Below are 13,429 nucleotides of genomic sequence, written 5' to 3'. Positions count from 1 at the left end.
TGTCGGCCCATCATACAGGCAATGCTGCCTAATTGTACTTTAGAGGGGTAGTTCATAATTTCAAAATCAATGTTTGTCAATCCAGATTCCTAAATGGTGCTATCCGGGATCATTGGGATGTCCCTACCCTAAACCCTAAGCTTAACCTTAACCCTTACCTAACCTTACCTAAACCTTAACCTTAACCCTTACCTAAACCCTTACATAACCTTAACCCTTACCTAACCTAACCTAACCTTAACCCTTACCTAACCTTAACCCTTACCTAACCTTAACCATTTTACATTTCAACTTCAATGGGATAGGGATGTCCCAAGGATCACAGAAAGCAAGGACCATTCCTAAATGAATGGGAAAGATAGTTACCATCTAAATGTATTAAAGTAGACAGTGCCAATCTTTCTCATTCATTTGGGTTGCAGGCATATTTACAGTGCATTCGGAAAGTATTCAGACCCCTTGACTTTTACAGCCTTATTCCAAAATGGATTTTAAAAAATAATAATCCTCAGCAATCTACACACAATACCCCATAATGATGAAGCAAAATCACGTTTTTAGAAAAATTGCAACTGTATTAAAAATAAAAAACAGAAACAAGTATTTGATACACTGCCGATTTTGCAGGTTTTCCTACTTACAAAGCATGTAGAGGTCTGTAATTTTTATCATAGGTACACTTCAACTGTGAGAGACGGAATCTAAAACTAAAATCCAGAAAATCACATTGTATGATTTTTAAGTAATTAATTTGCATTTTATTGCATGACATAAGTATTTGATCACCTACCAACCAGTAAGAATTCCGGCTCTCACAGACCTGTTAGTTTTTCTTTAAGAAGCCCTCCTGTTCTCCACTCAATACCTGTATTAACTGCACCTGTTTGAACTCGTTACCTGTATAAAAGACACCTGTCCACACACTCAATCAAACAGACTCCAACCTCTCCACAATGGCCAAGACCAGAGAGCTGTGTAAGGACATCAGGGATAAAATTGTAGACCTGCACAAGCCTGGGATGGGCTACAGGACAATAGGCAAGCAGCTTGGTGAGAAGGCAACAACTGTTGGCGCAATTATTAGAAAATGGAAGAAGTTCAAGATGACGGTCAATCACCCTCGGCTCCATGCAAGATCTCACCTCGTGGGGCATCAATGATCATGAGGAAGGTGAGGGATCAGCCCAGAACTACACGGCAGGACCTGGTCAATGACCTGAAGAGAGCTGGGACCACAGTCTCAAAGAAAACCATTAGTAACACACTACGCCGTCATGGATTAAAATCCTGCAGCGCACGCAAGGTCCCCCTGCTCAAGCCAGCGCATGTCCAGGCCCGTCTGAAGTTTGCCAATGACCATCTGGATGATCCAGAGGAGGAATCGGAGAAGGTCATGTGGTCTGATGAGACAAAAATAGAGCTTTTTGGTCTAAACTCCACTCGCCGTGTTTGGAGGAAGAAGAAGGATGAGTACAACCCCAAGAACACCATCCCAACCGTGAAGCATGGAGGTGGAAACATCATTCTTTGGGGATGCTTTTCTGCAAAGGGGATAGGACGACTGCACCGTATTGAGGGGAGGATGGATGGGGCCATGTATCGCGAGATCTTGGCCAACAACCTCCTTCCCTCAGTGAGAGCATTGAAGATGGGTCGTGGCTGGGTCTTCCAGCATGACAACGACCCGAAACACACAGCCAGGGCAACTAAGGAGTGGCTCCGTAAGAAGCATCTCAAGGTCCTGGAGTGGCTTAGCCAGTCTCCAGACCTGAACCCAATAGAAAATCTTTGGAGGGAGCTGAAAGTACGTTTTGCCCAGCGACAGCCCCGAAACCTGAAGGATCTGGAGAAGGTCTGTATGGAGGAGTGGGCCAAAATCCCTGCTGCAGTGTGTGCAAACCTGGTCAAGACCTACAGGAAACGTATGATCTCTGTAATTGCAAACAAAGGTTCCTGTACCAAATATTAAGTTCTGCTTTTCTGATGTATCAAATACTTATGTCTTGCAATAAAATGCAAATTAATTACTTAAAAATCATACAATGTGATTTTCTGGATTTTTGTTTTAGATTCCGTCTCTCACAGTTGAAGTGTACCTATGATAAAAATTACAGACCTCTACATGCTTTGTAAGTAGGAAAACCTGCAAAATCGGCAGTGTCTCAAATACTTGTTCTCCCCACTGTACATATTCAGACCCTTTGCTATGAGACTCAACATTGAGCTCAGGTGCATCCTGTTTCCATTGATCATCCTTGAGATGTTTCTACAACTTCATTGGCGTCCACCTGTGGTAAATTCAATTGATTGGACATGATTTGGGAAGGCACACACCTGTCTATATAAGGTCCCACAGTTGACAGTGCATGTCAGAGCAAAAACCAAGCCATGAGGTCTGTAGAGCTCCGAGACAGGATTGTGTCGAGGCACAGATCTGGGGAATGGTAGCAAAACAATTCTGCAGCATCGAAGTTCCCCAAGAACACAGTGGCCTCCATCATTCTTAAATGGAAGAAGTTTGGAACCACCAACACTCTTCCTAGAGCTGGCTGCACGGCCAAACTGAGCAATCGGTGGAGAAGGGCCTTGGTCATGGAGGTGACCAAGTACCCAATGGTCACTCTGACAGAGCTCTAGAGTTCCTCTGTGGAGATGGGAGAACCTTCCAGCAGGACAACCATCTCTGCAGCACTCCACCAATCAGGCCTTAATGGTAGAGTGGCCAGACGGAAGCCACTCCTCAGTAAAAGGCACATGACAGCCGGAGTTTGCCAAAAGGCACCTAAAGACTCTCAGACCATGAGAAACAAGATTCTCTGGTCTGATGAAACATTCTCTGGTCTGATGCCAAGACAACACAGGAGTGGCTTTGGGACAAGCCTCTGAATGTCCTTGAGTGGCCCAGTCTCTGAAGAGACCTGAAAATAGCTGTGCAGTGTAACAGTGTTGCTTCCGTCCCTCTCCTCGCCCCTACCTGGGCTTGAACCAGGGACCCTCTGCACACATCGACAACAGTCACCCTCGAAGCACCGTTACCCGTCGCTCCACAAAAGCCGCGGCCCTTGCAGAGCAAGGGAAACAACTACTTCAAGGTCTCAGAGCGAGTGACGTCACCGATTGAAATGCTACTAGCGCGCACCGCTAACTAGCTAGCCATTTCACACCGGTTACACTAGAAATGCTCCCCATCCAACCTGACAGCTTGAGAGGATCTGCAGAGACGAATGGGAGAAACTCCCCAAATACAGGTGTGCCAAGCTTGTAGCGTCATACCCAAGACTCAAGGCTGTAATCGCTGCCAAAGGTGTTTCAACAAAGTACTGAGTAAAGGGTCTCAATACTTATGTAAAGGTGATATTTCAATTTTTTATTTTTTTAAACCTGTTTTTGCATTGTCATTATGGGGTATTGTGTGTAGATTTAAGTGGGGGGGGGGGACATTTAATCAATTTTAGAATAAGGCTGTAACCTAACAAAATGTGGGAAAAGTCAAGGGATCTGAATTCTTTCCGAAGGCGCTGTATGTAGCTGGATCTATAAAACGTTGTGGGACTTATACTTGTCACACCAATAGGCTACATTTGAGTTCTGAAAACATCTGTGAATTATCACTGCCAGTAACTATAGGTGACGATACATGGACTCGGTTGGGAATCTCCCTACGCAGCCAGAGCCATATCTAAAATATATAGCTATGCAGCATGACAGAGAGAGAGCTATATGTCGTGCTAATTAGAGGTGAAACAGAGTCTTTATACACCCTAATCACCAACCACCCCTGCTTGTTGGGTCTCATCCAGACTGATAATGGCTAAAGGATGTGTGTGGTGGGCTGCGGAGGAGATTCCCAATACCACAGAGCTACTATCTCTGTGGGAGTTCATTATACACACAGACTGCACACAGATTCACACAGTTGTGTGCAGTTTGGCCACAAAGCCATCGTTGTAAAGATGGGAGAAAATAAATAATTGCAATATCTGCATAATAAACCTGATTTACTGTCAGATATTAGAGATATATGGGGTAATCAGTTTGGGGAAAGCTGTGGGGAAAGCACCTCCCAGACACAGGAGGACCTCCCATGTATTCACACAACAAACACATGCACGAATGCAGACAAATACACACACGCAGCACACACAAACACATGCCTGCTGGTGGGCAGATGCGCTTGTCACCACACTATAAAATCACCATACTGAACGGAGTCGTGCGGACATCCCCTGCTGCACCCAAGCAGACAGACTCCCAGACAACCTTCCGCCCACGGTCCCTCCCCCACTACCCACAAGCGAGGTAGAGGGGTGGAGGAGGAGGGATGGGGGGGGTAGATCTCATCTGGGGACAAAGTTGAGACTGACCCTGCATCCCAAATGGCACCCTGTTCCCTATAAGTAGTGCACACATTTTGACCAGAGCACTATGGGCCCTGGTCAAAAGTAGTGCACTATATAGGGAGTAGGGTGGCACTTGGGACACAGCCTCAGTCGGTGACAGACATTCTTACAGAATAAGTGGAACCAGCTGGGTCATAAAGAGGTCAGATACAGAGTGGAGGTGTGGATACAGGGGGTTAACAGCATCAGACGGACCACATACACACACACGGATCTCTCACACTCACACACACAGCCTGATCCTCTCATTCACACACGCACACCATTAAAAGACACCACAGTCCAATAATCTGACCAATAAAGTCAGGCAATCACAGCAGCAAAACCATAACAAATGCGGGAGATAAGGAACTGCCCATCAACAAAATTCATAGTTCACTAACAATTCATCTATAAAGCCATAACAATCATGTGAATGCAATCACATGACCAAGGGGTCTGTGAGGTCCTGAGGCCTGGATATATAGAGTGGACCAATGATTCCTCAAGGAGTGGAAGCAGCAGGCATCCTTGGCTGCTTTACATTCACTGTACACTTGCCGCCCTCTCCTGGTAATATATTGGGTCCTCTCCTGGTAATATATTGGGTCTTCTCATGGTAATATATTGGCACGCTTGTCTCTACCACAGGAGGCTGCTAATGGGAGGACGGCTCATAATAATGTCTGAAACGGAGCAAATGGAATGGCATCTAAAACATGGAATCCATTCCACACATCCCACTCCAGTCATTACCACCAGCCTGTTCTCCCCAATTAAGGTGCCACCAACCTCCTGTGGTCTCCATGTACATGACATAGTGACATAGAAATATCTCAAATCCTTGACAGTTGACACACTAAAATAATCCATGAGTAATTTCACATGAAGAGCCTAGTCATTATTTATAAACTTTTAATTGAACTCTCAATTGAAAGTACACTTCTCCCTCCTGTCCTGTAGCACTCTGAAAAACAACCTGTTTTTCACAGTAGCCCCTTTCCGTCAGGAAGAGCAGTCCAGAGAACACAGGTCTGTGTCTGAAATGGCATCTTATTCCCTATCTAGTGTCCTACTTTTGAACAGAGCCTCATGGACCCCGGTCAGAAGTAGTGTAATATACAGGGAATAGGGTGACATTTGGGACACAGAAACAGGCTGAAAGGAGGAGCAAGAGGTGTGGATGGTGGTGGGTAAAGCTGAAGAGGGGGTCTCCATGATAACATCCTACCCTGATGATGAGGTTATGCGAGGCAGCTCAACAGGTCCATTCTCAGTGGCCTTTCTTTCAGCAGACAGAACGCTCAAGACATTGCACCACAAAGAATACATCTAAAGATACGATCCAACTCAACAAAAGCAAAAAAAATGTAGTTTGTTCTTTCCTATTTACAAAGCGTTTGAGATATTACTGAAAACCTATATGACAGAAAACCCAGTTAAATTACAGAATCGTTGAAGGTGTCGTAGGGATCAAAATCACTCAAGATGAAATGAAATACCCTAGTACAGTACTACATTCGTTAAAGTGTTATCAAAACAACAAGGAGGGGAATAGTATTCCAGTCTTGCTGATGTCCATGAGAGAGTCCGTTGATTTCAGAGTCCTTTGCCTCAATCCAGCTCCTCTTTTAGTGCCCAGTCAGGTGTGATAGGTTTAACATCAGGTAGTGGGCTTTGATTATCAAAAATGTCTGTGGTAGTGGTTGACAGTAGCTGAAATTGAAGGGGAATTAAAAAAGGCAAAGAAGGAATTCAAAGTATGAGGGCCAAAACATTATGGTGCTAGTAAAAAAGGGGGACAAGAGCAAGCAAATTAAAAGTATAAATATGGTGAAGTTTCGACCCGTCGATGTTAAATATAACAAGGACTTCTTTAAAATAAAATAGACAACATCAAGCCACCTGAACCCTAAAAAATAAAACAAATCAACCCATCCTGAGAACAATCCGAAAATAAATACACCCCTGTGCTTGCTCCTTTGTGTGTCGTGTGTGTTTTGTAGCACAGAACTCAGTCCAGATTCTATCTGTTGGTGTGTCAGTATCCCTGTAGTCCATTGTAAACCTTCTGTACCGATGCCTGCTTCAGAATCCCCCTCACTCCTGGAACAACAAAAGCAAGCCCGAATTGTAAATTATTATCCATTATGATCATAATTATTACATTTTTCAGAATCATTCATATCTGAGAAGTTAATGTGTACCTTTATTGTCTTCCTGACAGTGGTGTAAAGTCGGCAATTTGAAAACGATTTATTATAATGTATATTTATCGCTTACAGTTTGTAAATGTGTTACTTTTTTTTGGGGGGTGAGGAGTGTTCTATGGGCGTGTCCTTCGCCTCAGTCTTAATATCAACAATACCCATACCTCGTATGTAACACCACTGATATATAACATGCCATCTACTTTTTCCTGGCGTCATTAATTAACTCAAACTCATAAATAAATACATTACAAGTCCCATCCCCCAACCCATCTTTATCGACTGCCTCCTTACCCTCTTTCTGATTGTCATTCAGCTGTATCTCTGGGAACTCTACGTCGAAGGAGACAATGAGAGAGCCACGGATGTTGTTGTTGTCGAAGTTGGGCAGGCCTTCTCCTTTCTTCCACAGCCGAGCACCAGGCTTAGTGATCTTGTCCCTCACAATGTGGACCTGTAGTCAGAGGAGGAGTCAAAGTGTGTCACTGATTCCTTAGAAGTCCTTTTAGAAGAATACTTTATAATGAATAAATACTTTATTTTCTAGACAGAGAACAAAAATTCATATTTTTTGCTTTTCAATCAGTCTTTGTGCTTTTTGAGGATGGGGCAATCAATGATGGCTCAAGTCCCCTCCAAAACGTCTATGAACATTTCAGTACATGCCAGTAAAACAGTGTATGTATGTATTTCTTAGCTTCACTCGTCCATAGCTACCTTATGTCCATCCAGGTGTGTGATGTCCATCTCAAAGCCAACCAGAGCCTCCACCAGGGAGATGGTGACGTTAGTGTACAGGTCATCTCCTCGCCGCTCAAACACTGGATGTCTGTCAGTACACATATACATGACTAAATCACTCTTCAACAAAACAGCTTCCACAACTGACAAGATATTAGTGTACAATACATTGGTGTATCAAGCTAGCTTACAGGGAGAGGGAAAGAAAGATGCCTGTAGTGGGCATAGAAATAGACATATACAGTCGTGGTCAAAAGTTTTGAGAATGTATAATTACAAGCATTCCATAAAAGTGTCAAAGGCTTTTATTGACAATTACATTCAGTTTATGCAAAGAGTCACCTCTGCAATCTGCCCTGGCATGCTGTCAATTAACTTCTGGGCCACATCCTGACTGATGGCAGCCCATTCTTGCATAATCAATGCTTGGAGTTTGTCAGAATCTGTGGGTTTTTGTTTGTCCACCTGTCTCTCGAGGATTGACCACAAGTTCTCAATGTGATTAAGGTCTGGGGAGTTTCCTGGCCATGGACCCAAAATGTCGATGTTTTGTTCCCCGAGCCACTTAGTTATCACTTTTGCCTTATGGCAAGGTGCTCCATCATGCTGGAAAAGGCATTGGTCGTCACCAAACTGTTCTTGGATGGTTGGGAGAAGTTGCTCTAGGAGGATGTGTTGGTACCATTCTTTATTCATGGCTGTGTTCGTAGGCAAAATTGTGAGTGAGCCCACTCCCTTGGCTGAGAAGCAACCCCACACATGAATGGTCTCAGGATGCTTTACTGTTGGCATGACACAGGACTGATGGTAGCGCTCACCTTGTCTTCTCCGGACAAGGTGTTTTTCGGATGCCCTAAACAATCAGAAAGGGGATTCATCAGAGAAAATGACTTTACCCCAGTCCTCAGCAGTCCAATCTCTGTACCTTTTGCAGAATATCAGTCTGTCCCTGATGTTTTTCCTGGAGAGAAGTTGCTTCTTTGCTGCCCTTCTTGACACCAGGCCATCCTCCAAAAGTATTCACCTCACTGTGCGTGCAGATGCACTCACACCTGCCTGCTGCCATTCCAGAGCAAGCTCTGCACTGGGGGTGCCCCGATCCCGCAGCTGAATCAACTTTAGGAGACGGTCCTGGTGCTTGCTGGACTTTCTTGGGCGCCCTGACGCCTTCTTCACAACAATTGAACCTTTCTCCTTGAAGTTCTTGATGATCCGATAAATGGTTGATTTAGGTGCAATCTTACTAGCAGCAATATCCTTGCCTCGTCGGCCACTCTACCAAAAACGCCTGATTGGTGGAGTGCTGCAGAGATGGCTGTCTCCCATCTCCACAGTGGAACTCTGGAGATCTGTCAGAGTGACCATCGGGTTCTTGGTCACCTCCCTGACCAAGGCCCTTCTCCCCCGATTGCTCAGTTTGGCCGGGCGGCCAGCTCTAAGAAGAGTCTTGGTGGTTCCAAACTTCTTCCATTTAAGTATGATGGAGGCCACTGTGTTCTTGGGGATCTTCAATGCTGCAGACATTTTTTGGTACCTTTCCCCAGATCTGTGCCTGGGGTATTGTGTGTAGATTGATGAGGATTTTTATTTATTTAATCAATTTTAGAATTAGGCTGTAACCTAACAAAATGTGGAAAAAGTCAAGGGATCTGAATACTTTCCGAATGCACTGTACATAGAAGGGTTGAGTCACATAGACAACACAAAACAGCTTCCACAACTGACAACATACATCTTATATAATAGAGAGAGACAGGCTACCTAACAGAGTGAGAAAGCATTTGCATACAGCAGCCATATAAATAGAAGTGTTGAGTCACATAGACAACAGGAAGTAGCGAACATTCCAAAGATCTTTACCAGTGGAGGCTGCTGAGGGGAGGACGGCTCATAATAAATGGCCGGAATGGAGTACATGGTATCAAACACATGTTTTTCATGTGTTTGATACCATTCTATTCATTGGATTCCAGACATTATTATGAGCCGTCCTCCCCTCAGCAGCCTCCAATGATCTTTACGTAACACTAATGTATTAGTGTTGACAGAATGTCCTATAGCAACAAAGCATGGCTCCTAGAGAAGGTATAGAAGTTAATAGTAGCCTGATTAGAACCACTATATTATTTCTGAAATAAGGAAATTCTGCTCTTACTTCATAACTTTGATGCGGAAGCGTAGATCCCCTGGCTCTCCATCGATGTGAGGTTCACCTTGAGACAGACGTAGTTGTGAGTTAGACACTGATACCACTTTTTTTTTTACCCCCATTATCCTGATGGTTGAGTAAGTAGCTTACCTTCCCCAATGAAAGGGTACTCCGTCTCATCTCTCACTCCCTGTTCAATCTCTACCTCCAGAGTTCTCTCCTCATTCACCAGCCTGGGATCATGGAGACAGTCACATTTTCATCACTGAACACATAAATAAAGAACCCATTGACTCCTGTGTTAACACTCTTAACCAGAAGCACAGTCAATATGACAGTATAGAACAGTGGTTCCCAACCTTTTTCGGTTACTGTACCACCAACTGAATTTTGCTCTGCCCAGAGTACCCCAGAAGTACCCCCTCATGTGCATTTTACCAGTAAGCCTATGGTGTCATTAGTCTTCTCAAGTACCCCCTGCAGATTGGCCAAGTACCCGCAGGGGTCCTAGTACCCCTGGTTGGGAACCACTAGTATAGAACACATCTTTAATTTATCCATTTGCACAGAAATTCTAAATGTTTTGCTGACAGCACCCAACCCAACATTCACACGACAGAGTAGGCGCAGCACAGAGTCAACTACAGAGCAGCACCCCTGGAGCAGTGACTCACTTTATATTGGGGCACTCATCACACACTACTTCCTGGCTCATCTGGAAGCGTCCAGGTCCGAGTTGCGTCGTCCTCATTTCCTGTCTGCAGTTGCATTTCCGTTTCCCAGGGGCCTCTTTGGCTACAGGCTTGTTACGAACAACCTGGGATGTACATATAGGTGATGAGATTGGGGGGTATGTATTGGAATAGGCTAGGACTGGTGCACACAAATCGTATACAGTGGCCGTGTCCGAATACCTGTACTTGCGTTCTAAATAGTAGGCATTTTGGGTATGCGAAAATAGAAAGTTTTATAGTATGTGAAAATTTTTTTATTCAGTATGCTTTCAATGCCAGGATGTCATACTCAATTCAGCTTTATCTCTAGTAGAATTCGCTGCACACTATTGAGGAAGAGAATCGTTGAGTGTTTGACAACAGCTGATAAATCACATTAGGTGACGCAGCGTACCAAAATGAACGAATGGCGGGAATCTACGCAATTGCTCATTTTAGATTACGCATTCTCAGTATGGATGAGCCTAGCATGTTGATATTTTATGCTTATTGCATTAATTTTTACTAAACAGTGCACAATTAGTACACAGTATGTAGTTTTAATAAGTAGTAGCCAAGACAGATTTCGGATACGGACAGTATATCACAGACCACCATCAGGGTTGAAGTGTACCTCTACAAAGTTCCCAGAGTACACCTCTTCGAGTGTGACCTCCAGGTCCAGCACGATGTCATTTCCTCTGGGGATGTTCCTGTCCTGTTGTCCTTGCCGGTTTCCTCCGAACGTGAAGCCAAAGTCGCCAAAGAAACTGGAAGAGGCAACGGAGTGTGAGGGAACAGTTGGGTAAGAGGCATTATTTGGCTTGTAGCCAGTGCTTGATATAGGCAGGAGCTCACAGGAGCTGAATACCAGCACCTCAAATGTTCTACTGCTTGAGCTCCTGTTCCTCTTATAGAATATTAGATCAAAAGTATTGTGGAGCTTCTGCACCTAAATGTAAACAGTACCAGCACCCCAAATTAGCACCAGCACCCATTTCAGTCCAAGTCAAGCACTGCTTGTAGCAGGAGCTTGTAATTGAACACACTTCAGCCAGGTATTAAGCATTTATTACAAACTAAAGCCCTGGTAAGCCTGGTCTCGGCGCGACCACATAGACATATACCCACAAGGATTATGAGGATATCATTGTTAAGCACCGGGACCATATCCTTTATCATATATACTGAATCCATAATGTACAGTCTTTTATAGTAATCTATTAGGTAAACCTCCTGTACCTGGAGAAAATATCACTGTGAGAACCATGGTGACCCTCTTTCAGACCATCCTCTCCATATGCATCATACTGCTTCCTCTTCCCTTCATCAGACAGCACCTACAAACAGCACAACATCAGGGACGAATTCCTCTTTTTAAGTCACAAAATACTGTACTGTAGAGTACATGATTTCTTTACATTTGCAACATGAAATTAACTTAAATTACAAATTCTTAACATCACATTTCACCCCCTTAAATAGTTTAACCATTCAAAATTAATCAATCATGAAATTGGATGATGTTTCTAATCTACACGTTATCAGTGATCACTGGTGCGGTGTGCATCATTGTACGTTTCACTGAGCCGCTCCGAGTGCTCCACGTCGTGTTTCATGAGAGCACACTGACCACAGTATGAGCCAATCAGAGGCAGCCACACGGTCTTCTTGGCCAATCAAAATCACCAAGTTGTTTCCAACAACAACCAAATAGGTCGCTTACGTTTGTTACAAAATACTTTTGTATCCGTGCCTCGAGCGCTTCCGCAAATGAGATAGAACGCTGAAGCAAAATATTACTACACACCCAGATCAAATTACTATTATAAAAGGTTCATAAATGATACATAACAATAAAGCATTATTATCTCAACACTCAGTTGCCATTCAAATCTTTTAAATCTCTTCATAAGACTGACAATGATGTTGATGTGCATTGTTTGTTTCTGAGACTAGCTACACAAGACAAGATCCTCATCATGACATGATATTGATAGCATATATTGTCAAACAAAAGCGCCATTCAAAGAACAATTACCAGAGAGATAAGTTATATTTATGAGCAAAAGATACAGGGAAATACAGGGGGTCACTTCCTACCTCATAGGCTGACCCAAGGTCTGCGAATTTGTCGGCAGCAGTTGGGTCATCTGGGTTTCTGTCAGGGTGCAGCTGGAGAGCCAGCTTTCTGTAAGCCTTCTTGATGTCCCTCACGGATGCAGACTTGCTCACCCCCAAGATCTTGTAGAAATCTCGCCTGTAGATAGAGGACAAAATAAGAGGAGGGGGGGGGGGGGTTTAGCTACTTACAGGATCTTAGATATTTTTCCCTTCATGATAGTGACAAGTGGAGTAGGGTTCACAAACGTGTGGTTTATCAGACTAAGAATCTTTGCTTGTTTCTTGTATTTGTGAAGTAAATAATTCTAAATGGGCATCACCCAGTCCAGTGTATTCAGTTTGATATTAACGGCTCTCCAAAGCCAGTTGAGCAAGTTAGCCCACTCTTCCATGACATTCCCTCGAGTAGATAGTATGACAGCCTACACACGATTCACGATACTGGAAACAAAGAATCAGGCAAGGGTGATGTTGACTACCCTATGAACAAGGATTTTATTTACAGTGTTGTTTACGTTGCTGAGATTGCTTCTTTCCATCTCCAGTTAGTAGTTAGCTAACGTTAGCCTTTTTACACATGGAGAATGGGCTTCAGAAGCATAGACCAATCACAATGAAACATGTGTACCAGCTAGCGATACCGCGGTTGGACCGGTTTGAACATTGCAGAGGTTCGGGTTGTATAGAAACAAGTACTTACCCTGCAAGCACTGCCGCAACAAAATAAAGGACAAGACAGCAAACACTCCATAGATTCATTCCTTTAACGGCCATAGATACCAGTTTCTTCAAGAAACCAACAGAACAACCCGGCTTTTTGAGGTAGGCTTCCTTTCTGTCACTGATCCTCTTCCTTCTGTCAAATCAGAACCGCCCACATGCTGCCTGGAAGTCCCGCCTCTCGTGCTAACGCCCGCCCACCGTATATATAAGAGGCACATCCTACGTTCATCCACTACAAAATATATTTTACATATTTACATTTACATTTTAGTCATTTAGCAGACGCTCTTATCCAGAGCGACTTACAATTAGTGAGTGCATACATTTTTCATACAGGTCCCCCGTGATTGCCAATGATATGTATATATAGCTCTTAAAGCGACAGCAATA

At 43.8% G+C, this 13,429-nt stretch overlaps 1 protein-coding gene across 1 annotated transcript; it reads right to left on the bottom strand.

The window, feature by feature from the left end:
- Positions 1–5,277: 5,277 nt before the first annotated feature.
- LOC311129576 (dnaJ homolog subfamily B member 11-like) lies at positions 5,278–13,171 on the bottom strand. Its single transcript, XM_084161916.1, has 10 exons — positions 13,017–13,171; positions 12,296–12,452; positions 11,435–11,532; positions 10,827–10,962; positions 10,154–10,296; positions 9,630–9,712; positions 9,486–9,543; positions 7,307–7,418; positions 6,884–7,043; positions 5,278–6,485 (listed from the first exon to the last, which is right to left on the bottom strand). The coding sequence occupies exons 1-10, from the start codon at positions 13,088–13,090 to the stop codon at positions 6,421–6,423; spliced, it is 1,086 nt and encodes a 361-aa protein (XP_084018042.1). The 5' UTR covers positions 13,091–13,171; the 3' UTR covers positions 5,278–6,420.
- Positions 13,172–13,429: the final 258 nt, after the last annotated feature.

This window comes from Coregonus lavaretus (genome assembly GCF_964263955.1).
Source record: "Coregonus lavaretus genome assembly, chromosome: 5".
NCBI lineage: Eukaryota > Metazoa > Chordata > Actinopteri > Salmoniformes > Salmonidae > Coregonus > Coregonus lavaretus.
The sequence above is the reverse complement of the archived record's forward strand: the minus strand, read 5'-3'. Positions and strand labels throughout refer to the sequence as shown.